General features: G+C 42.8%; 1 protein-coding gene across 3 annotated transcripts in view; it reads right to left on the bottom strand.

Annotated features, from left to right (window-relative positions):
* LOC119401503 (acetyl-CoA carboxylase) overlaps positions 1 to 26,236 on the bottom strand; it is an 86,477-nt gene that overhangs the window by 10,330 nt on the left and 49,911 nt on the right. For all 3 annotated transcript variants that reach the window (XM_037668363.2, XM_037668365.2, XM_037668361.2), the window contains exons 19-44: positions 25,116 to 25,305; positions 24,159 to 24,283; positions 23,616 to 23,729; positions 23,151 to 23,354; positions 20,792 to 20,910; positions 18,984 to 19,160; positions 18,570 to 18,693; positions 18,275 to 18,376; positions 17,140 to 17,238; positions 16,358 to 16,495; positions 13,950 to 14,027; positions 12,989 to 13,078; positions 12,375 to 12,443; positions 11,942 to 12,033; positions 10,057 to 10,122; positions 8,334 to 8,604; positions 6,779 to 6,919; positions 5,384 to 5,515; positions 5,177 to 5,314; positions 4,929 to 5,049; positions 4,740 to 4,837; positions 4,196 to 4,306; positions 3,636 to 3,779; positions 2,548 to 2,668; positions 1,968 to 2,161; positions 983 to 1,118 (exon numbers count right to left, since the gene is read on the bottom strand). In XM_037668363.2, the coding sequence (XP_037524291.1) occupies positions 983 to 1,118; positions 1,968 to 2,161; positions 2,548 to 2,668; positions 3,636 to 3,779; positions 4,196 to 4,306; positions 4,740 to 4,837; positions 4,929 to 5,049; positions 5,177 to 5,314; positions 5,384 to 5,515; positions 6,779 to 6,919; positions 8,334 to 8,604; positions 10,057 to 10,122; positions 11,942 to 12,033; positions 12,375 to 12,443; positions 12,989 to 13,078; positions 13,950 to 14,027; positions 16,358 to 16,495; positions 17,140 to 17,238; positions 18,275 to 18,376; positions 18,570 to 18,693; positions 18,984 to 19,160; positions 20,792 to 20,910; positions 23,151 to 23,354; positions 23,616 to 23,729; positions 24,159 to 24,283; positions 25,116 to 25,305 (3,394 nt within the window). The remainder of the gene's footprint in view (positions 1 to 982; positions 1,119 to 1,967; positions 2,162 to 2,547; positions 2,669 to 3,635; positions 3,780 to 4,195; positions 4,307 to 4,739; positions 4,838 to 4,928; positions 5,050 to 5,176; positions 5,315 to 5,383; positions 5,516 to 6,778; positions 6,920 to 8,333; positions 8,605 to 10,056; positions 10,123 to 11,941; positions 12,034 to 12,374; positions 12,444 to 12,988; positions 13,079 to 13,949; positions 14,028 to 16,357; positions 16,496 to 17,139; positions 17,239 to 18,274; positions 18,377 to 18,569; positions 18,694 to 18,983; positions 19,161 to 20,791; positions 20,911 to 23,150; positions 23,355 to 23,615; positions 23,730 to 24,158; positions 24,284 to 25,115; positions 25,306 to 26,236) is intronic.

Here is a 26,236-nt window from a genome sequence, read left to right as displayed (position 1 = left end):
GGATTAATTAGCATGGAATGAAATTAGCTCATCAGGGCTCAGTGGTTGTGGAATTAGGAAAATGGCTTCTTTATTTCTGCTACTCACTAGAGTACACAAAATGTGAACCACGTCTCATTTTTCAGTGTGATACTCCTTGAAATAGCTTCTGTACGACGTTCCGATTCGGCGCTCACCCGCCTCATCTGACCCGCCTATAGGCGTCTGCCATGACTTCGGTCAAGCTTTTTGTTCTTTGTGGCTCCCAGCTCCGCAAACACGTCACAAATTTTGTGTCAATCACAGTGGGGAACATTGAAGAAGTATTTTCCCAAGAATGAGTAGTTTTGGGTCCATTTCCGAGGTGCTAGGGGAACTTTCGTGCGGTGTCGTCAATTGAAGACACCAGGGCCGAAAGGGTTAATAAAAAGAGTACATTGATCACTCAAAACTAATCCAACTACCTCAAAGGATGGAGTGTAATGGCCTTTAGGAAAGGGGTACTACAGCCTTTAAAAAGAAGTACAATTGCCATTCTAACATAATCTCTCCACCGTCTTTCAACAGTTGCCATTAAAAGCTTTTAAGACGACCTTTAATAAAAAGAGTACAATGATCATTCAAAACTTCTCTGACTGCCCTGAACAAAGGCTATATAATGGCCTTTAGGAAAGGAGTACTGCAGCCTTTAAAAGAGTACAATGGCCAATAAAAACTAACATGACGGCCTTTAAAAAAAGGGCACAAAATTACCATTCAAAACTAATCCAACTGCCTTTAAGAAAGGAGTAAAATGGGCTTTTAAACCGAAAAGACGGACTTTAAGATGGAAGCACTACAGCCTTTAAAAAGGAATACAACGGCTATTAAAACTAACATGGTGGCCTTTAAGAAAGGAGCACTACAGCCTTTAAAGAAGAGTCCACTATAAACTAATACAATGGCCTTTAAGAAAGGAGTACGATGGCTGTTCAGAAGAAAAAGTGAGGCCCTGGTAACCCACCTTTCATGCCCCCCGAGAAGCCACGCCAGTTGGCGAAGACAAACAGGGGCAGTTCTTCCCGGTTGAAGTCGTTGATGGCCTGCGCAGTCTTGTATGCTGAATCTGGGAACCACACCTGGCCCGCCTGAGACAGGACCTGCGCAGGCACAAGGTATGCAAGTAAGCACTCATACAAGGCTCAATTAGCCCGTTAAATTCCCGATTAAGAGTCTCGCAAGGCAGGCCCAATGCTACCTTTTCCCTTCATCTGCACAGCACTTTTACACTCTCTTTACAGAGCGGACAATCAATCAATCGGTTTTATTAACACATAACATGTTCATCACAAAGCATAACTTATACAGATGAGGGTCCCGAAGTACTAGACTGCAACGAGACCCTCAGTGAAGGTTACATATCAATAATGCAACGATTAGCAGCAGATTGAACACTGAAACATAAAACATATATAAAGAAATACGCATATCAGAATAAAAAACAAAAATGCATGAAACCAAAAACAAACAATTTGACAAATGAATACAGTAAATAGAAACACAAATCTAGCACAACTAAAGAAAAAGGCAATCAGAAATTTAAGAAATACTCTTTTAATTAATTATTTTAAGGAAACTTTAGTTTTTAGTGATATGGGTAAATGATTCCATAATGAAATCGCACAGAACTTGGATGATTTACCGTAATTAGTATTAACCTTGAGAAGCAATAAGTTACCGTTAGCCACAAACCTGGTGCGTGTTAGTATTTATTAAAAACTCGGTTTAATAACCAGTTTTTACAAAGCTGATTTGTTATGATCAACTCAATTTGTAACGAGTTGAAGTGTACGATTATTCTGGTTGAATCAGTACGGCTCCCTTGTTTTGTGTAGGCCTAGTAGTCCCATCTGCACTTCCTCTTGCTCGCAGCCAAGGTCGCCGCACAGATTTTAAACAACCACGACACCGTCAAGATTTAAATACACGCAAACGATGAAAGAACATACCTTGGCCTCCGAGTCAAGGTTGGCAGGGTCAGCGGGGATGTCAATCTCGACTGTCCTTGTCTCAACCGCGACAACGCCGACGGGAATGCCGCCAAGGCGAGCGCGCCCACAGACGACGGTCTGGGCCCACTGTTGCATCACCTCCATGAAGGAGCCGCGGTCGAAGAAGCCATCTTCCCAGAACCCAGGCAAATCTACAGTTGGGGCAAGAAAAAAAAGTTTTATCGACAAATTAGCTTGGCCAAGAGGATCGTGCCAAGACAGAATTGCCTCGTTTTTCTGAGCTTCACATCCTCACGGTAGCAGCTCTCTAATTCAATAGACCTATCAATAACACCCTTCAATAACAGTGCAGTGTGTAATACCCTCCACTTACACCCTTGACAACAAACCCTTCACACTTTGCACAAAATGTTGTGTGCCAAATAACTCCATTACAGCGATTCTCTGTCAAGGGAGTATGAAATGAATTATCTGTTTTAAAATTGATGCTCCCGATGTGACAGAGGGTCAATTGCAATGAGCTCTACAATGTGAAAAACTAAAGGCTTCGATCGTTCAAAAATAGGGGCAAGCTTACTTGGACTCTCGCGCCCTGCCAGAAGCCACCTGGGGTCGTACGGAACCTTGGCCGGGGTGTACACGACGTCCCTGTCAATGGGGTCCAGTGGCTCCACTATGGGAAGCTTGGCACCCTTGCACTGCAAACCGAAGATCATCCACACCGGTTATACGCCCGTCTCACACTCGGCAGTCACAGCACTCGCACTCACAACCTCACAGGTGGAAACAATACACAACTCAATGTAACGCATGTTGCAGACATGACCTACGAATACATACATTAGCCAAATCTTGGTAGCATGGAGTCATATCCGACACAAAAATACCTTCAGTTTTATTTTCTCTATGTTGTTGTAAGCATATATTTGTTCCATGCTGATAGTGGCAAGAAACACTAACTTCAATGAATTATTTCTTATAACTTGTTCGACTCATGTTTTCTAAAACATGGCTTAAACGTAACTGATAATCCTGATGTAACCTTCTCATTTATTGGTTCATTAATATTTTTTTGTATTTCTACGTATAAGCCATTAAACTACCTCTTTTGAGACTACTCTAATAATCATGTTGCCTCTACAATTGTTGTTATGTAATCTAATGATGCATATGCGTTATGCCACTTCATCCAGTATGATATCATCTATGACCATTTATTATTGTGATGCCCCTCTAACCCAATGCCTCCTATGAGGCCTGTAAAGACTTTATAAATTTAAAAAAGTAAGAAAGACTTCGAGGATATATTATGTCTATGTCACCATACTTCTCCCATAGCTTCCATAGAGCACTGCCTGCCTTTGTGACCACAATGATATGTCACATGATTCAAGATAATAATAATAATAATAATAAATTTATTCCCACCAATACAGTGTTAATGGAGGGGGTGAGAAAAAAAGTGACTAGCCACTTGACTAAGTTCCCACCCCCCAGTTACATCAGGCAGGGGTAGGCGGCGACAGAACACATAGAATGTAGAAATAACTGGCCCTAGTTATACGAAATACACTATTTTTTTCTCTCTCCCTCTCATTCACTGAATTAATGGTGTGGATTTTATGAGCCTCAACTAGGTGAAAAGAGTAAAAAGCCCTGTCACACCTTTGGCATGTACGACAGCCACTTGAGCATGACGTAGGTGCCCTCCAGGTCGTCGTGAACGGTGACGTGCGAGACGCCATTGGGGTACATAATCTGCACACCTCCCAGCTGGTTGTTGGATGTGTACACCTCCCGACCTAGCAGCTGAACGAGCACACAGGGAAAAAATAACACATTCGTTAATGCCTCAGACGCAGTCATTCAAATCTCGTCTATCTTCTAGACAAACTATCTTCCCAATCCCTTTCCATGCTATCTAGTCTTAGTACATTAAATGTGTTATGATATGAACCAGGGGCGGCACCAGTGAGGGAAGTGGGGGTGGGTGGCCACCTCTCCCCCAAATTTTGTTTCAAGGGAACCCCCTGGCGCCACCCAGCGACATCAAATGCCAAAAGTAAACCCAGTAGGATAATTATTTTCTTTGATACAGATGAGCTCTGAAAATTCCGAGCAAAACACAATCGAAATTTTGTGTTTCTAAAAAGGAATTCGCAATTCTGTGAGAAGTTAATTCACTTTGCTACAAGCTTTCTCATTCATGTAAAGAGTTAACCAACCTTGTTCAAGGCCCCAGCACCAGTGAGAATGATGTGAGAGTTCTCGAGCTGGATGACTCGCTGTCCGAGACGGACCAGATAGGCTCCAATGCCGATGGCCCGGCAGGTCACCTGGAAACGGCATTCAGATTTTCGTCATCCAAACCTTTTGTATATTTTATTTTTTAATTACACGTACGACTTGGCATTATGAAATCCAACTGCATCCAGCAGGGCACAACCCTGTTTGCATTGTCTGGCACACAACACGTATGCATCTTCGATAAAAGTCAACACACAAATGACAATAAACAATCTGGCTAAAGTTTCCCTGCTGCAAAAACAACCATGTATACACTTTAGACATTACAAAGTTTTCCTGGAACATAAGAAAACTGACTGGAAATCAGTGCGCAGCGTGTATCGTTTGTATTTTGAGTTTTCGTTTTCCGGGCACAAGTTCACCCAACTAAGGAGTTTTGCCTTGAACAAGCCGACTACTGATTTTGTCAACACCATGACCACATGACAGTATCTAAGAACAAGAAAATAAAAATGAACTCACCAAGCTGATGGTGACAATCTCTTCGTAAGCCTGCGACGTCTCGCCGGCGATGAGCCCAGCATACTTCAGGTTTTCAACCCCGAGTCCATCCACCTTGCCTGCGAGCAGAACAAGAACCCTTCTGTTGTACTAGCAGAACTACTTTTTCACAAATGGCTAAATGTCTATACGAGAAGTAAAAGAACTGACCGATGATGTTGGTTATCTTGTACCGCTTCTCGCCTTCGTCATCAATGAGCTCTGCGTTGACGGAGTTCAGGGCGCTGACTTTCTTGAAGTTCTCCGGTGTCAAGTAGAGGTACCGGTAACCCTAGGGCACAAAGCAAGAGCAGTGAGGTAAGCATCATTTGGCTCTGTTTACCTCGTAAGGAAAGCTTGGTAAGCAATGTAATCATGCAGCAACTATAAGAAAAGCTTTTGAACGGCGTTCTCCTAACCTTGTCGGGCACTTCAGGGTCAACCCACGCAATGTTGAAGAGGTGCTTGAGCTCCTCCGCTAGTCCTATCCTGGCACCGCTGTTGGCCGAAATGTAGAGTCGCGGAATGCCCAACGCCCGGGCCCTCTCGGATGCTTTCTGCATGTTTGTCAAAAGACAGCACGTTGAGCGAGAAACAGTACCTTACTTGTCACGTTGAGAACTCACGAAAAAGAGGAGGTCCTCTTGAGGTCCGAAGGTGCCGAGAAGGAATGTGATGTCGTTGGCGATGACGATGATGTCACGGCCCTCCGGGTACTCAGGCGTCACTAGCGTCATGCGCCAGGCTACCATACCAACCTGTTTAAATTAGAAAATGTGAAGGTGTCATTAAAGAGGGACTGCCATGAAAATTTTCAGTCTTTTTTTTTGTGTCAAATGAATGGCCAAGCCCTCGAGAGCCTGGAAAATGTACCGGTAAGTGTGAGTACACCCTGAAAAATTAATTATGACTTTTTAAAAGCTAGTGTCGTTACCTACTGTACTCTGATGTCAGTACTCTGTACCCTGACATCAGGATACAGGGCACTGCACCCTGTACCCTTACCCTGTACCTCGACAGTGTCAGCTTCTTGACACGCAGTCACATAAGATCTCTTAACGCTTGCATGGCTGCTCTGCTCTATGGCTCCGCTGCGATGCACAAGCGGCCATTTTGTATGTTTTGGTACATGATGTCATCACAACTGGTGTGTGGGATCGCCAGGATTGATACCGTAGCCCGACATCACGCTAGTGCTGATGTCAGTAGGTGCGCTGCGCGAAAATTGACCTTAATGTCCACATAAAATCCCTTATCAGCATTTACTGAGCTTCACACTTGGTCGGTGCCGTCTCTAGACACAGGAGGCTTATATGGCAGAGTAAAGTCAGCTTCGAACATTGGTGTCAGCATCCCTTTAAAGCCGTGATGTGTCAAGCTTACACTTAACACGTTTACACGATCGTAAGAATGGGGTTAGCCATATTTGTAACTACCTGCAACACAGTTCATAAGATCAGTCACAGCCTTGGGATGCCAATTAAGAGGGTTCTTGATATTTGATGGTTCATGAATAACTTATCCCGGGGCCGAATACAACAAAAATCTTTCTGTAAGACCAATGCAAACAGCGGCTTTTGTACTATAGTGAAGTGCTCTGTTGCAACATGTGAACATGAAAATGCCACATTATCTTGCAATACTTCTTTCTCTGTAACAGATTATGCAATTATTTAATGCCAAAAAGGTAACATTCTTCACTCCTAACTATGCACTTCATGACATATACAACAGCGAGTTGCTAGTAAAGGCACCTAGACATCATTTTCATCACTTAGTGACAAGACCTAAAATCACTAGATTACCAGCTAGTTGGCCATCTATGTAAATTACACCCCCAATATTAAATGACTGCAGAGCAGTTACCATCAGCTTTCAACATTTTGGTGCAGCAGCGAAAGCACATCAGGAAGCACCAGCCGTGATTCAGTCCAGAACTTGTTCTGTTTGGAATGCGGCAGCAACATGCCCAAAATTGTCATTTAAGCTAAACTAATATCTCATAACGCTGCGTCACATACGTCGTTCTCTCCAGGTAGTCGCTTCTGCTCAACAAGCCGTCCCTGCGAGTCCATCACCAGCTCAACGCAGCTCAGTAGTGAATCTGGAATGTCCTGGCCTGGTCGCATCTCGACGTGCTCCTCCCATAGCCTGATCAGGGCCTACAAGATGTAAAGGAGAAATGTGGGGTAAGAAAAAAAAATTGGAATGCGAGCAATCTGCAGCACTTGTTAGAACAGCATCCATGCATAATGCAATGACAGTGCTGAAAGTGGCTTGGAACTCAGCATTACAACTACTCCATGACACCCAACTCAATAAAAAAATATTTATTCTGGAGTTTTACGTGTCATAACCACGATACGATATTGAGGTGCGCTGTAAAGGGGATTTAATTTCACCACCTGGCGTCTCTTACCGCGCACCTAAATCTAAGTTCCTGGATGTTTTTGCATGGCCGATAGTTGTGTCCGCGCCCTCGTACTTAGCAGCCCAACAAACCACTACGCCAACACAGCAAGTGAATACGCATTTTACTGCACTTTATAATTAGTTATAATACTGATATTATAATTAGGGGTCTGCGATTATTTGAGTTTCGAATTTGAATAGCATAATACCTAATCGAATAATTCGATTCGACTTTTAAATAGCTAGTATTCGAAGTTTTGAATAATTCGACACGACGAATATCTAAAGCGCGACAAAGGCCAACGGTGCAACTTGGTTAGGGTGGGGTAGCTAAAACCAACTCTAACGCATTTACAGTATGCCTTTTCTTAGAACTTGTACCGATATCCTGGTTCAAAGTGACCACATGTTTATTTTAAAGAAGATTATGCCATTTCCGTAAACAAAAAGAACACATGAGAGAACTATCAAGCTCTTCACAACTTCGCTTCTGAAACGAAGACATGGACTTCTTGCGAAGTTCGGTCGCGTATGCCGCAAACGCCGTAAAACGTCCCGAATCGGGCCCGTGAAACCCTCAGTGATTGGCATGACATGTGAAAATTTGTTCACACTCTGCAGTCACCACTGCTGTACCGCTCCACTTATTCAGAAACTCCCATAATTCCGGCACGCAGTTAAAACGCTGCTGTGAACAGGAGGCCGAAGATTTTTGGGCCCAGAGCACTACGATGAAGCGCAACTGAACAGTTCTTTTTTTGAATTTTCAATAAAATCCTTTGCATTCGATATTCGACATTTTTGCCACTACTCGGCACTATTCAATTCGAATTCGATTCGATATGAAATTTCGCTATTCGCACAACCCTAATTATAATACAATAAAATAATCATTATAATACTGTACAATTATTTGTATAAACATGAGTGTTCTTTCTGTGTGTACATCTCTTTTACTACATTGTAATTATATGTGCTGAAAGATGACTGCTTTTACATGTTATATGTTGTAGTATACTGCTGCCATGTGAGGGTCTTCAGGTACATTCAAGCTGCATGTCACAGCTTTTCACCTGAAGAACCCCCAACTAACGTGTTGTAAAATAAGTACATTCCGATTCTAAAAGAATAGGCCAAGTTATCAGTGCTGTTATTACAACCGACCTGTCGGAACATGTCGGGAAAGTCGTAGACGTATGTCGTGCCGTTGGACTGGGCCTGGAACCGCTTCTGCTGCAAGTAGTCCTTGGTGAGGTATGGAGTGGAGATGGGCAATCCGTGCAGTGGACCCTGTCGGTGCGGCCCCCATGCCTCGAACTGCATCAGGCCAGTCTCGGGGTCCAGCCGTTCCTTGTACAGGGAGATGTCCAGGTAGTAGCCGCTCTCGTTGGCCAGAAATAACCGGATGGGCACGCACTTGCCGTTCAGGCTAGGCCTGTTGGGAAACCAGTTCAAGGAAGAGGATACGACAGGTGATTAAGAGGCAATGAAGACGCAAAGTGTACCATTGCCAGTCAAAACAGCAACAGTAGAGGTCAAAATCTTACCAAATACTTCATTACCAATGCAAACATGCACGTGCAAAAAGTAGTCATAGGGACTGCATTCTGTGCCGCCTTCTCCTAAGAATGAACCTTTTTACAGAACCAGCTACCTTGCCAATTCATATGCAACTATCAGAAACACTCTTCGACCTACTAGACAGACTTGTTTGCAACTTGTTTGCACAAGATTTATTTCCTAGTATGGATGAAACTTCTAACCAAGAGTAAGTGTACATGAGAAACTTTGATTACAAAAGTGGCGAAGTGATGTTCAGTTAAAGAAAATTATTACACTCCATTTCAGACTTATCAAACAATTCTATCTCAGGCACATAAGTGGTTTGCTCATAAAAATGTACTACAGTGCGACGGCTCTACATTGAAATGGCATCTATAATAAAAGATTCCTTACACCTGGGCTACATTATGAGTGTTACAGCACACAACCGTTACAATGAAGTGACCTGTGTAACAGTGTTTTGAAGGTTTCTAGTAGTTCATTATCGAGGTGTTTGGCTGTACTCCGTGCATTTGTTTTAGTTAAGTGGCTTTTGACACAAGAGTCCTTTTACCAACTAGCCCCTTGAAATATTTTAACCATAATATGTGGTGATAACACAATGACAATTATTGCTGTCAGAAGGGTGTTACAAATACACCCTTTCTAGAGCGTATGGCTCCAAAGACACACGTGAGAAAGGGGGTCAGAATGACACCAGAATGTTGAGCTTCGATCGACTAAACCAATGTTTACACTCTTGAACACTACCTCATCTCCAAACAACAAGAACTGTCATCTATCTTTCACATCCCTCCGTTCTTTATTGCCGTGCACCTAGTACTTACAGGTCACAAACAGCGTGGGTGCCATCAGTATGACATAGCATTTTTTGGGAAAGTAGCAAGCTCCAAGTTATTTAAGAAAGGAAACAGAAGCAAGTCAGATGTCAATAATTGTGACAGAAGGACACCATACCCTAAAGGTGTCTTTTTGTTGCACTCCTACTCCTAAAGATGCACCCTAAAGGTGTCTTTCTGTTGCACCCCAAAGGGTGTTAAAAATGGTTGCAGACAAAGGTGCACAGATTACGGTGCAACTCTGTCTGCCACTGCAGTCTAAAAGCAAACGCAATCCGTTTTTAGACTGCAGCACCGCCCTGCCAAGTACGGAACAGAATATAATGCACACAAAATAATAGACTAATCCTCAAAGGGTGGGGCTCTCTAATGGTGTTCTTTGACCGCACCTAGCCCTTGTGCCAATGAACACCATCAAGTCATCAAAGGGGGGGGGGGGCTGTCCTCTTTCCAATCCATGTGCCGCCACTTTTCTTTGCACTTACACGCTGGGCCCAGGCACGTCCTCGGTGAAGACCATGCGGCAGGGCGTGGAGCTTGCGTCAATGCCTCTTTACGAGGGGCCAAGCATGCGGCCCCAATACCATGCAGTGGCAGCAAGCATGCGCAGGGGGGAGGGCAGAGGTCAAGCAGGAAGGGGAGGGGAGCCATGGAAAGCAAAGGTCAAAGGCAACAAGACGCCGCTGTACAAGTCTACACACAACCAAAGCCTAGCGACAAACCACACCTGTCAACAACAAAGTGCTGTGCAAAGTGTGGGACAATAAAGTTTCAGAACTGGGGACCCAACAAAATGGCAGGCCGCAAATGCACACACGCAGAAGCCATTGACCCAAGACCCAAACATCGAAAAATTTCATAATTTATTTACTTTCCCTTCACTAGCTTCAACCTGCTCATTTCCTTTTTAACTGGACTGGCTGCCAGGCAAGCCGATTACATATCTCGGATGAAAGGCAGCTTCCCGAATGTCGTTACGAAGTGTGATGGCTCGGCGTCAATTTACCAGAACACTGCATACCACAGGAAGGCCGAGCGTGTAATTACATAAATATTACACCGAAACTTTTCTGATCGCTTGTTACACACAGGTGAACTTGAAGTTGCAGAGGCACCCATCTCCTTACCCAGTTATTCCAAAACAAATTCATGCAAAACAATACACAAGCCGTACCAAGACTTTTGCAACAGCAAACGTGAAGTGCATAAAAATAATTCCCACAATTTAGACACAGCAGGGTGGAGGGGAAAAAACCCCAGAGAATTTCATGCAATATGTGCAGCATGCATTTTCATCCTCTAGCACTACGCAGGTGCTACACGTACAAACTTGCCCACATTTATTCAGGCAACCATTGCCACAAAGCAGTTAAGCACGCACAAACCAAAACAAAGCAGAAATTTTAAAGCACTGCAACAAGTATCAGCTTTTTACACAGGATTAGACCCCCAAACAAAGACATTTAAAACATACTAGTGCGTTTTGCATCTATTAGCATGTATTGTTTCTACATTACGGACACTTGTACGTATCATTACGTACATTTGTACATAAAGTACAAATTTATCAAAACCTAGTAGTTATGGATTACCAACTAACCCTATCCAATGCTTTGCTCAAGTGCAACAACGATTGTCAAACAAGACCAGTCACGGGCAAATAATTAGCAAATAGTAACAGCACTACAGTTACCATTACTTGAAACAAAAACGTAACCCAGTTGCTGTTAAAAGCTTTTCACAAAATAACTCATTACGTATAGTTGCAGTATAACTGAGCACTAGTTATACTGTTATTTTTTCATTGCAGTGAGACAAGTCATTCAAGATGTAACAAACAAAACCACTACATATTATTTAAATTTATCATCACGGAAAGGACATACGACTACCCTTCTGCGATAAATGTATGTACTTATCAGTGTTTATGACTCAGAGTTTTTCGGTTTTTCTGTCACTGCCACATCATCATCATTGATCATATGTAAACGTGCGTTACAGTAACGTTATAGCAACTGTTACTGTAACAAAGTAATGTGGCTGGTACCGCGTAAAGAGTAGCAGTGTTTCATTTACACAAGTTACCCAAAAATGAGAAACTAACACGCTAAAGGTTAATGGAAAAAGTGACTGGTTAACACTAATATACAACTAGTAATTAGTTATTGCCCAATACTGTACAAAAGATGCAGGTTGGCAAGTTACTTTAACGCAAGACTCGAATACTCCACCACAGATGCATGATAGTAATATTAGTACAGATTCTTGAAGCTACCAGAAATAAACATATCAGTACAATTGTTGATATGACAGATATAATTCCGTTTTGCTGGAGTGTACGGAGTGGTATGTGATATTGTTCCCACTCACCGAATGGTCATTTTGATCTCTGCCTGAAGGACGCGGAGCTTCCAGAGCCGAGGACCATACCTCATCACCATGTCCCTGACGTTTTCGGCAATCTACAGGATGAAAAGCAGTATTTAAAAATGAAATTTCTAGTCATTTTAACACTTGATGTGTTTGCCAACACTTCATTTTTGGTGGCACGTGTCAATGTCCCTTTCAACACCTGAGAACATTGGTTCCAATCAGATGTTCACAAGTAGCCAAACAAACTTTGTGTAGCCAAATGGACTTTTGTGAAACTGCTCAAGTCTTGTCTTTTTTTCTTTAGAAAACGAAAATTTTCTATTTTGGTGATGGAGTCCAAAGTACTCTTAAGTGGGGAGTTAAGTCAAATAAAACCAATTATTTGGCATGCATTTCATCTGTTTAATTGTAAATGCAAATTAATACGTACCCTAGCTGGGTCCATCGTAACCTTGGGCACAAAGTTGAGGAATATGTGGTTGCAGTCGGTCCTTTTGGCCTGCAAAGACGGGACCCAGCAAGGCAGTGGAGGCTCAGTCATTAAATAAGCATTGTTTTCAATATAAACGTACATTTACGCATTATTACTCAGGAGAAAACAGCTCTCTCCTACATTTCACAAAAACAGAGGCACCAAAGCTAAAACAGCAATTGAAAAACGTCTTGGTTAGTCATCAGCAGTTCCCAGCAGCAACTACCATACCAACTCAATCTGCACCCTCGTGTAATTAGGAAACCCGTAAATCATCAATCTAGTTTTCAAAAGAAAAAAAGAAAAAACATACTTGCATATTTCATGCCTATACGATTCCACATTCTAAACACTGAAGACCTTCAATAATTCTCACAACTTTAATCATTCAATAAAAGAACCAAAGGCAAAACTGCACTTGAGTGTATCAAGCATTTTTGTAAAATAAACATCATTATTATAATTACTGACAATTCCAAATGTACAAGAACATTTCTAGGTAGGGTTCAAAACGCGACAGCACAACAGATGTAGAAATGCCGGGACATTTTTCCAACAGTCATCATACTCACCACAGGATGCGTGAAGGCCACCTCAAGCTCGTCCATGGCTTCAAGTAGGAGACGTTCACCCTCATTCTGGAGATATTCGTACGAAGCCTCCTACAAAGTAAAACAATGATTGCTGGCTTACCCACCACACCAGTGCTCAATTTTTACTGCATAGCGCATGTACCAAGAGTTGATAGGCAAACAACCAATCTAGAACTGAGAGCTTGAACGTCACTTTCTCCATATGAAGGAAAGAAGTGTTAATTTCAAGGGCTCGTTTTCTTTGTTATACACAATATTAATGACAACTAACAGACAATAATGCCAAGGAAAGTATAGGGGATGTTTTTAGTAATAAATGTAAGGTAATTGTGAAGAAAGAAAAGTGGACGAAAAGATAGCTTGCCGCGGCAAGCTATCTTTTCGTCCACTTTTCTTTCTTCACAATTACCTTACATTTATTACTAAAAACATCCCCTATACTTTCCTTGGCATTATTGTCTGTTAGTTGTCATTAATACTTTCTCCATATGTACTGTAAGTAGTTTTGATTGATATTTTCATCGATTGATTGATTGATTGATTGATTGATTGATTGATTGATTGATTGATTGATTGATTGATTGATTGATTGATTGATTGATTGATTGATTGATTGATTGGCTAACTTACTGACAGTTGAAACACAAGGACAAAGCGAGGCACACATAAAGCCCAAACGAAAGCGCTTTAGCAACTGAAGTTTATTTGAGCATCCTGCCTAAATTTATGCATGCTAACTTGAACCATGTGACGTATGGTATCGCACCATCGAGCTAAGGAACAACACTTCCTTTTTGCGACAAAGCAACCGACGGGGAGCTGACACATGTGGCCCCTTCTTTGATCATAGCTTGTGCCTCTATTATATCTCTCGTGCTTCTATCCTAACGGTGGCTGGGTATGCGACAAAAATTGCAGTGTGATAACAGCAATATCTCACCTTGGTGACGAGATCAGAGTGTCTGATTATGGCACGAATGAAGAAACGGAAGTCTGAAACCTCTTGACCCTTAGGAACCTGCAATAAAACAACAGACGAAAAAATTTGCGTCAAATTTTCCCAAGGTGCACTGTCATAGTGAGCACAACGTTTAATGGACTGAGGCACAGGCGTGTGTATAGCGCACACGTATTATGACATTGTTAAAATGGTGGATAGTTAACATTATCCAACAGTTAGCCAAACCAAGCCACTATTAACAAACGCTAGCCAACATTAGCCACTGCTATGTAAATAAATATGGTAGGCTTCAGACAAATTATCCATGTTTTATTATGTGAATTGATGTTTTAAAGTATGTTTTGTCTTGATTATGTTCCTATGTCCTAGTTATCTCACTGCAATTTATTGTTTTTTGTTGCCAAGTCTACCTAAGAAAGCTTTTTTTTTTCTTTTTTGATGCTGACCCAAAAGCTGCTTCTGAAACCACTTTACTTCCTACAGAATGCTTCCCATTAAAAGAGAACACACTTCAGAGGACTGCAGCCTTAACTATGAGAAAGCTAAAGTGTGTCCAATCAGACTGCAACAGTAGTTTGTTGACAAAACAGCACAGGAAGACATAAGCCAACACTACCCAGCAGTTAGCCAATGCTAGCCGACATCAGCGAGTGCTGGTTTCACGCAACTAAGTGTGGCAAGCTTCACACAGCAGCCTTCAGACAAACTCCTAAAAACTTTAAAATCTTCTAGTGCATACTGTGTCTTGATTAAAGTTTTGTATGACAGTTTTCACATCATACTCTACGTCTCTAGACGTTTCTCTCCTAATTTCACCTTTAAAATTACATTTTTTGATTGTTTACATTAGGGGTGTGCGAATATTCGAAATTTCGAATATTTTTCGAATAGCGTTACCATTAAATTCGATTCGCACTGGAATTTTACTATTCGAACTATTCAAAGTTCTCAAAAACAATTACAGTCAACGTCCGATTGAAAGTGACCCCTTCAGATTTTCAGTATGCTTCACCCCATTACACCCTCGTATTGCGGCAAAGCTGCCTTTCAAGCACCGTTACGGTCGAACTTAGCCAAGGCGGTCAACGTCCGATTGTGAGTGGCCCCTAGATTTTCAATATGCTTCACTTCATCACACCTGTGTATTGCGGCAATGCTGCCTTTCAAGCTCCGTTACAGTCGCAAATGTATTAACCCAAGAAAACGCTGGCTCCAACATGGAGATGAAAGATGTAGCAGAGGTGGGGGCTCAATTAATGCTGTTTTGGACCTGAAATTTGGGCAGGAAGTCCGAAAAGTCGGACGCCGAAGCTTTTTAGCATCCAAAATTTCAGATGTTCTTATATATCGACGTCTACGAGGCAGATTTGGCACTCCGGACTTGAAGGGATCACACCCTTGTCCGCCACATCAGTCGGCCTTCCACAGAAGTTGAAAGAGGAGGAGAGGCTGACGAAATGGCATCTTTGCCTATGACGTGTACAGTGTTGTCGGCAACACTTTGGTTGCACCAAATCATGTACATAAATAGAATTCGGCCTCTACATTGCCTCATTCTTGATAAGACAACTATGAAACACCATCCCACCAGTGCTTCATCATCCTAGCGAAAAGAAACACCTTCATGTTGCTATCTCATAAGAATATGCTTAGGAATCCTCTCTAACATTTTTTCTGCAAATTCGCTTCGAAGTATTTGAAAAATATTCTAGAAATATTCGAAGAAATATTCAAAAAATATTCTATTCGATTCGCACTCACACTTCAATATTCGAATTCGCTTCGCACCCAAAATTTTGCTATTCACACAGCTCTAGTTTACATTTTAAAAAAATTCAGGAGCCCTTCCCTTATTGGGAAAAATGGGGGCTTGGCATCTGCATGCCTGACGTGCTATTTTCCTTTCTTTCTTTATCTCTTTTTTCTTGCCATGGCACTGCACAATGCTCCCTTTTAACTTTTTTTTTCCTTCCTCCACGACCTTGGACCTTCATCCACGTGCTTAGCAGCACAACACTTTAGTTGCTACAGGCGACTACGATGGCCATGCGTTCATATCCAAGCAACAATGATACGTGGCAACATGGAATGACAAGTGACCTTGATAAAAGGTCAGATTCGCACATCAGAAATGGCTGATAGCCGACAAGCCCATGACTGAGAGAGCATCAGTTATTGAAAAACGGCGCATACGCATGTGACCTGTGCACTTTTGAGAGCCGCATTTCTCGGTGCTCGCGGGCACCGAGTTTTTTGCGTACGACACCACTGAATTCCGCGAGTTATGACAAGCCTCGCTTGAAAAATGCTTCGCGTATTACGGCGGAGCACGCAGGCTCGTGACGGCAAGCTCGCCATCGGTTTCGGTTCAAGAGAATGAGACGCACCTTGGCCTTGCCAAGGTAGAGATGCATCTTGAGGTTGGAGGTGGGGATGGCCTCGAGGTCGTAGTTGCGCAGCCTGTTGATCTCCAGCTGGAACGCCAGCGCCGGCTCCAGGTGCCTGTAGATGCAGTCTTCGACGTACTACAGAACAAGAAAAAAAGAATACAGTTGCAGATGTGGGCAACTTCTAGATGCTTAAACAGCCCATAAACAACCTCTGAAAATACTCAGAATAAGCGCGTCATTCTCTCCTGGTGTTTTCAGCCTTTTTGTCACAATTCATGACGCTAGCAGTCTGTTCACGTGATGTCATGAGGATACAAGCTTTCGATTGGTCCACGTACGAGGGATACCAGCTGTGAATTGTCTCCTACCCTGCTTTGCCATGCAATCGCACGCCCATTCTGCTTTGTCTTGCATGACTGTCGCGCATGAGCGACTGATTTCACCTTGTTTTGTGCATTTTCGACTGCGCAAGCGGAGGTGACAGCATGTAGCCGAACAGCACAAAATCCTGATAGGCTCAACGCTTAGTGCTGGCACTGTCCATGTGTTTTAGGAAGAAATAAGTGGCGAGGAGGAGATAGCTCCTGTAACAAGGCTGGTGAAAGCGAGAAATAAACCACTCATTTTTGAACTCACAGTAGCTAAGGCGACCTTTAACATCGAGTACTGCAACGGTAACAATTCACGACACACATATAAGTCTCATGGCAAACAAGGGAGGGTCAAAGCTTGTGTTTCAGTAAAAAAAAAATTAATAGAGGTAATAGTGCAGGACTTACATCGTCACGATACCGGAATGTGTAGTACTGAGGGAACCGGCGTTTGTGAAGAATGAGAAAGGTGATCCTGCGAATCATCCTCTCTTTCATGATGGCACACTGCAAACGAAAACACGTGAAGACTCCAGTCAATGATACCCAACTAGGCAATAAAGCTAGACTGATGACCATTACAACACAACACACAACGTTTGGCTAATGTGCATCGTACAGCAGATGGCACGTACGTAAACTGTCGATGTGCGTTGCAAAAACAGAGCCAATGGTATAAAACTAACCAAACGCGAGAGATCGCCGGGAAACGAGTGAACGAGACGACTTGAAAGCTCACATTAATGATTATCTCACAGATGGGCTGGGATGAGTAGCCTTTGGCGTGTTCTGAGGCAAGAAACAAGCTTTAGCAACTAAATGCAAGTCTTTTCAAACCTCAGAGTGGAAACACAGTTGGCTGGCTTTAACAATTCCTATTGTGCCATGTCCAGCGTTATCACCAGCCCATCTTATGTTCACTGCAGAACGAAGGCCTCCGACAGAGATCTTCAGTTAAGCTTACTTTGTGTAAGCTGGCTAGAATCTATGTCTACATATTTCCAAATTTCGTCACAATGCCCAGCTCTCTGCCACCCTCAATTATGCTTCCCATCCCTCGAAACCCATTCTGTTACTCTAATAAACCACCAGTTATCTGCCATACACATTACAAGTCCTACTTGACTCCACTTTATGGTCAACAGGAACATTAGCTACCCATGTTTTTTCTTCTAGTCATAAGACTACCTTCTTGTCTTGCAACATTACAACAGTCATTCCCTGTTCTTGTGCAGTCCTTAACTTCCCAAGTTTTTCCTTTATTCAAGTAGTAACAGTAATAAGAATAATAACAAGCACATTATGACACACTGTTCAGCTATGGTAAGTTGCAGTTGCATTTAGCAAGTTACATGCTCATTCACAACATAAGCAGCAAGCCAGTACTATCTCTGCGCAAGTCTGCTCAAGTGTGCACACATGTGCGCCAACGTAGTACTATCTCGTCTCACATAATGAAACTCTGAAGAAAAGAAACTGACCACCGATAGATCAGTCGAAAGACCAAATCAAGTTTTTGGTATATTCACGAGACAACACCGACCTTTTCCTGACAGAAGGCATAGTACTTCGCCGCGTAATCTTCATCCTCGTTGGGAATGTCATTGCGGATGGCAATGTTGAGGATGTGCATGGGTTCGATGACCTGTGAAGAGGCAGCAAATTGAAACCACAAAGGAGCCAGTACAATCTGCAACGTCAAATGACACATTCATGCGATGTTGCAATCGCATGACACAAGACAATGCCATGTGACGTGTGACGTCACATGGCATGACACATGGCGCATGATGTCACATTACGATGTCACACGTAAAAAACACGTTATATAAGCTCACCACTGGGCTTTCGTTGCCATCGCAGAACGACGGTGCGTTGTGCTCCCGTGTCCCGAAGTCGAATTCATTTCGCGGCGCCACATTCGGTGAAATGGCAAAGAATTCGATCAGGTTGTCGAAGTCACTGAAAATATGGCAACAAAGTAATCATCAGCCACTAATCAATATCCTATTGCGCATCATCACACATTTGCTAGTCATTCTTGTGTCATCCTGCATTTCCCCCAAGAAGGGCAGTCCTGAATTTAAATTGCAGGCTTACTCTTTCTTTGATTATTGAATGGACACCTTGAAAATCGATTAGAATATGCTCCACGGTTTCTGCACCCATCCCAGATACTAAACACGAACAGCCTTCGTTAGAATGTTTCCACAGCTCAGTGTTCTAACCGTACTAAATTGAAGCTCCCTCACTTGGCAAACTGCTCAAAGGTGTTGAAAGCAGCCATGATGCCCACGCGCTGAGAGTCCAGATCGGGCTGCTCGTGCTCCCACGAGGCCACGGTGTCTTCGGGTGTGGCGGGCGTCCCCGCCGTGTTCCCGTCGGCTACGGCCGGCGCTTGGACCTGCCTGCATTCATTAACGAAGTGCCTGTAACCAGTTATCAAAAATTTTTTAATGCAAAGCACTCTGTGGGAGGCAGACTGGGGTGTCGGGAGTGGCTGGTGGGTCAGAACAAAAGAACTTTAGAGCTAGAATTCGTATAGCCCCTTCAGCGTTGCAAAGAAGGACCTACAATCTATTGCATCAATCTATAATTCAGATGAAATATACAATAAACATTAATTTTGAAAGAATATACTGTAGTTTATGCAAAGTATACTGTCTTTACTCGCTTGGAAGCATTAGTGGCTAATATCAGCTAAACAATGGTTAATGTTGGTTAGTGAAGGCTGCTGTTCCCTAATCTTAGCTATCGCCTCTTATAACAATGTAATAAAATAATAGATGTGTGCCATAATGCCTCTGCCTCACTACATTCAATGTTTTGCACACTACGACAGTTCCCCTTAGGGAACATCACAGCAAAATCCCCTGAGGTGTAACTATGTCAATTCCCTAAGGCGTAAGTACATTAAATCCTTGATGTGCAAGTCCACTAATTCCGCAAGGTGCAACTGCATCAATTCCCTAATATTTAAGTCCACTAATTCCCTAAGTTGTAAGTACATACATAATTCCCTAATGTGCAAGCCTATCAATTCTATAATGTGGAACTATGCTGACTCCCTGAGGTACAACTACATTTATTCCCTAATGGTCACACTCCCATGAAGTGTAGCTACATTAATAACAAGGTAATCGCACTTAACCCTTCAACCTCTTGAGCTTAAGCTATGCTCCCTTTATTAACTTGCAAAAATGTTGCCGAAAATTCACAATGCATTTCTCAATGCGCGAACTGCACAATGACTTGTGTCGATATCAGCCAGAAACATTTCAGATTTCATTTGTCATTACTAATTTGAAATGTTAAAAACTAGTACAATCCAGTACACTTCCAAGTTAATTTGCTATATATTAGATAGTCCAATATATCCATGTTCACTTTATCGAGGTCCGACCAGTGTCCCACGTCATTAAAAAAATGCTGATGTTTCAAATTAAGTTCAAAATTCTCTATAGTAAATCCGTCCCGAGAGACAGTGAAGAAACGTGAAGATAGTACTAGAACACAATTTCAATATGTGGCAGCGAGGATGAAATTCTCTAGCAGTGAACTCCTGTTACGTTGAAGAGTTACGTTGAACTGAACTCCTGTTATGTTGAAGTTACGTTAAAGATAACTGTTGGGGTTTTACATCCCAAACCACGATATGATTATGAGAGACACCATTGACGTCACGTTGAAGAACTCGTGTAATGTTGAACTCCTGTTACATTGAAGTGTTATGTTGAAGTGAACTCCTGTTATATTAAAGCATTATGTTGAAGTGAAGTCATGTCATGTTGAACTCCTGTTACTTTGAAGTGTTACACTGAAGTGAATTCCTGTTGCATTGAAGTGCAACGTTGAAGTGAACTCATGTTACGTTGAAGTGTTACGTTGAAATGAACTCCCATTATGTTGGACTGTTACACTGAAGTGAATTCCTGCTATGCTTAAGTGTTATGTCGAAGTGAACTCATGTTACACTGAAGCATTATGTAACTTATCTTGAAGTGAACATCGGTTACCTGCTGCAGTGAACTTGAAACATGAACACGAGCAAACTGCTCACCTGTTTGGATGCGAGCTGGGGAGCAGGAACTGGAATTGTGCTGCGCATATGCCCGAAGGCAGCTGCAGGTGCTGGAGGCACGTCAGGTCGTAGGAGACGTACGCACGCCTCACGTACACCTGCACGGTACGCACCCGCATCATGGTGAACTCACTTCACCAGCATGTCACTTCACACAGTAAAACAAGGATACCATATTTACTCGAATGTAACGCGAGTTTTTGTCCCAAATTTTCGCTACCTAAAAAGTCAACCCTCACGTTACATCAAATACTGAAATAACTATTATTTCTTCCTGGACAGAACGAAAAGTCACCCCTCCCGTTACAATCGAGTAAATACGGTACTGTCCCATGGTTGCGACCACACATTGGCTTTTACAAATACACGTTTCAATATTCCAGCATTATCGCTGGTGGCCGCATGAGCTCCAGAATAAACTCGGCTACTCACATCGTGTATGCTATCCTATCCGAACATTCTCAAACAGTTGTGGAAGTTCCCAAACAATCTGCCTCGACCTGCGCTAAACAGCACTTAGTTTTAGCAAGTGACATGCGGTCACGATGAGAAGAAAAGAAGTACTCGTAAAACATGAACACCACTAACAGCTGGCGTCATTCAAGTAATGCAGCAACCATCATGCTTACTTGACTTCAACACACCTTTCAACCGAAAATCTGGACCCAAAAATTTTTTGCACGTCACACGACTGAACGCAAAACAAAAGCTGCATCTGAGGAGTTCGCAACAGCCTACTTAAGACACAGCGTCATTACCTTGATCGTAACGAGGCGATGACAAAAGATTTCTTTAAGCTAGGCAACAGCGTGCAGCTTTCATCTTGAAATCCGTGGCAAGAATCCAGTGATAAGAAATCCATGTCACAAGCTGTTCGCATTTTGGAGTGTCATTTGAAGAATAATTAATGAATGCTTAGCCCAAGTATAGACTGCAATCCAACTTACGATGAAATACAGGAAGTCAAATACAAAGGACGACCGGTGGCAATTAATAGACAGTGGCAAAGAGCCTTCCAGTGATAACGATGAACATTAACTACGAAGAAATTTACGTTCTGTAAGCGTAAACTCGGCAGGTTTGATCTTGATCCAATTATAACACTAAGAAACATGCGGCATTTTCCTTGTTATAAAATAGGGTGTCTGCTACCATTCGCTGAAAGTTTTTTTTTAATCCATAACCTTTAAAAAAAACTGTAGGTGTGTTGCAATAGATATACAGTCGAACCCACATATAATGAATTATTGTGTATATGGAACAATTGTAAATATTTTTTCGACATATAAAATATTTTATCTCGAATTATCTATACACAGAACTTTTTTGTGATTCCCATCACATTCAATATATCCGCGTTTAACTGTACATACAACAAACGATAAAGCTACATTTGGAGTCTATGGAATAATATTAACGCCAACAGCTAACTCATTGCCTGTAGCTATAAAAAATTTCATGGATTTGTATAAGAGGAGCTTGCACTAATATTTGTTGAATGGCTAAAACACTTTTCGTAATTTTCTTTGCATGCAATGTCATAATTATTTGACACATTAAAGCTTGTTTCACGTGGTATAATGTTAGATTTTCTGAATAAGCTGACCTTATGTTGTTGTCTAGTCTCACATTCATTCTTCCAACTATTAGACCTCCTTGTGTGTTAATGTCTTCGCTGTCACATATTTCAGGGTTATGAAAGCAAAAAAATTAGGAGCCTTTCCCCTATCAGGAAAATGGGGGCCAGCGAAGCCTGGTGTGTGCGTGCCTAACCTATTTTCCTTTCTTTCTATCGCATTGTGCAATGCTCCCTCCCAACTTTTTCCTTCCTCCATGTCGGGAATCGGCCTTCACACACATGCTCAGCAGCGCAACACTTCAGTTGCTACAGGCAACAATGGCGGTCATGCGTGAAACAATCAAATGCAACAATGAAATGCGGCATCGTGCAACGACAAGAGACCTCGATAAAAGATCCGACTGCCAAGTCATAAATGGCTGATCACTGACAAGCCCACCATTGAGAGAGAATCAGTCATTAGGAAACAGCGCATACAAGTATGCGTGTGACTGGCGCACCTTCAAGGGCCTTTTTGTGAACACCCGCACTTCCGTACACTTGCCGGCTTTTTCGCAAATTATGCCGCCGCCACCGAAATCTGCAACTCATAGAAGCTTAACAATGTATTCTTACTAGAAGTAAGAATTCATTGGTGATGCATTCTTACTTGCGATATTCCCGTGCTACTTTTGAGGAGGACAGGACAGAGAAGTGCATGACAGGACGGGCACTGAAGAAGCTTCGCTTAAAAATAAGATTGAGGATCGGCCGACGCACCTCAAGAGCGGCCCTCTGGACGACGACATTGCCGTGGTAGAAGAAGTCGGGCAACACGTCAAAGATGGACGTCTCGGAGAGGATCAACTTCTGCAGGTTCTCGGGGCAGAAGTCGTGGCCGTACATGTCGATCGCCGACAGGAAGATGGACTCCATCTGGTTGTGCCGCAGCTCCCACGCCGGCTGGTGGGTCGCTATCAGCACCTGTGCACAATCGTGTCATTAATCATTTCATACAGTCAGCAACCCACTGTTAAAAATCCTGATTAAATTTAGCTTTCTTTAGCTTCAAGAATTTCAATCAAGTATACTGAGGTTTCCATTGTAGTTGTGCTTTAATTAAGCACACTCGAAAGCAAACGTGAGTTATAATTACTGCACAACACAGTGCATGGCGAAACAAGTGAAGCTCGCTAAGGTGTTGAAATTGGGCTAGTTCGTTAGGTTAGAACAAGTCAGCCTCACCTGCCGTGCTCGGAGGGCCACCTTGGCGTTGTCAGTCTTGCTCAGGGTAGTCAGTTCATTCAGGATGGATGACAGCTCGTCGGTCAGGCCAGGCTCATGACCGCACAAGTGGTCCTGAGCATCGTGAAGACAAGTCATAGACAGTCAATCAATATACAAAAGAAAAGCAACAGCAGCAACACAAGCGTTTTACAGCATCTCTCCCACAAGGCACTCAATTTCGTCACTTGGGTGGCAGGTTTGGCTTGAAGAAACTTGTGGTACATTCGGCTGGTAGAAATAGAGCACTCTGAATACATTCGGTTGGTTCTTTCAGAGCACCACGCTCCAACTCTGAGCACTGTGAGGTGGCCTCACCTCCGACCTCAGAGCACGTCAAATCTGATCATGCGACTAATCTGATCCCACGCTATCTTTGTTACTATTTCTAGTCAGAGATTGGTAACAAAGCTAGCAATGAGACAAATGAAGCAGCAATATTTGATTAGCAATTGTTCAAATAAGCTCAGGATTTAACAAGCAACGAGTTCATCACCAACTCACAATGAGCTTGATGATGAGCAGGTTCTTCTTGGCCACCTGCAGATGCGAGAAGATCTTGTCCACCACGACGGACATGTTGTCCTTGTGCTTCTCACGAAGAAGCGCCACACACTTGTCGTAATGACCTGCAAAGTCCCCAAACATGTCACACACTCAGTCTACAACTGCATTTATGACATGGCTACAGTTATGCAAGCCCCTTGATGTGCAGGTTTGAGCAATGAATTAGCAGTATTCCTCCTAAAATGACGTAACTGTAAAGCCATACAAGAGCAATGGTGTCACGGTTCCTACAACAGCGAGTTTTAGTACAGCGTATGTTGCGTCCGTAACGGTGTAGCGCATTTAAGAACACCACGTTTCATGCAGAACACATGCGCAGAACTTCTGGTCACACACACTATGCGAAACGTCGCGTCCTGACATACGCAACGCTGTTACCAACACGATGTGCACAGCACTAAAACTCATTAATGACTTTCAAGTGCCTAACAGACACTCACATGTTTAGAACACCTACCTGTCGACAAGGACATCATAACAATACAGCCATGCGCACGCAATGACATCATATTAGTTTGCCACAATGACTCTGCAGTATTCACCAGGTGTTCTCTACTACCTACACCTCCTACAACTACATGACTTCACAGCCACGCAAGTGCAATGTTATGGTTCCTCACAGCGGCTTTGCAGTATGTGCTAGAGATTCACACGGTTAGCATCAACACCTCCAACCTTAACATGACTGCTTAGCTATGCAAGCGCAAGTTGTCATGGTTCCCCGATGAATCTGCAGTACCTACCAGATACTCGTGCACTTAGAATCTACATCTTCAACAACGATGTCCCTGCACTGCTGTGTAATCCCAATGGAGATATGGCTACCAAGCAACATTGTAGCGCTTCCTGCTAAACCTGTTATCACCACTGGTATTCGCACTGCACAATGCCCACCTTGCTGGAAATCGATCTCCACGGAGAGGTACTGCTTGAGCAACTCCTGAACTACATTCTTCATGCGGCCACGAATGCCATTCCGGTAACGCTGTACCAGCTGCACAATGCCCTGGGTGGTCATGAAGAAGACGTCCCGGTCCGCCCGCTTCTGCAGCGTCGCCGCGTAGCTGTCGATGACACCGGCAATCTGCATCGAACGATGGGAGTTAGTGTTTGATACTTTCAGATTTCTGGCAATGATCGCGCGTGATGGACAGAGAGACATTGTGACAGCCTTTCTTGCAGGAGAGCTTCAATTTTACAGGCCACGGTCCTGCCGCATCCATCCTCAATGTAATGGCTAGGTAACATTCACAAGATATGTGGCTACCAAAGAATCCTAAAGGTGAAAATTTATCACCACAGTTGTAGGCAAGGAGCAATTGCTTTGGTTCAAGCATTCTTTCACTGCACTAAGACTGATAGCTGAGCACGTTAACAATTCATGGTGGAAATTGTGAGAAAAAACACAGTAAGAGGCTTACTGACGCATGCATTTATGTAGGCTTGTGCGAATAGTAAATTTTAGGTTCGAAGCGAATTCGAAGCGAATAGTGATTTTGGTCGCGAATCGAATTCGAATAATGTATATCACATACTATAAAGAAAAACGAGCGTATCTGTCATGACTCAACCAACCTGCGCAACGTTTTTTTTTAATTGTAACGAAGCATGTGCAAATGTCATTCTTTTTGGTTCAAAGGAAGTAGAAGCAACTTTGAATAGTAGCAGGATTTGGCTTTCGGTAGAATGCAAGTGATAACCTGTAAAATATGTTACATTTTAAAATTTAATATACTTGGAGAATATAAGCCGGTATAACAAGTTTTTAAACAAAACGATGAATCGATGTGAGGGTAATATGTTCATTTAACCTTGAAGTGGGGCTTCGCGGCAGTGCGAATTTTTCCTGGAAAGGTGTATTCACGTTATAGCACTCCTCCACTGCAGAGAAACCACCTTCACAAGAGCTTACAAACGGACAGCGCGGATTTTTTTTTTTTTGGAAGGTGTATTCACGGTATAGCACCCCTCCCCTACAGTGAAACCACCTTTACAGGGGGGTTACAAACGGACTA

This window comes from Rhipicephalus sanguineus, chromosome 8, assembly GCF_013339695.2.
Source record: "Rhipicephalus sanguineus isolate Rsan-2018 chromosome 8, BIME_Rsan_1.4, whole genome shotgun sequence".
Taxonomy (NCBI): Eukaryota; Metazoa; Arthropoda; class Arachnida; order Ixodida; family Ixodidae; genus Rhipicephalus; species Rhipicephalus sanguineus.
This window is presented reverse-complemented; position numbering and strand designations above follow the sequence as displayed.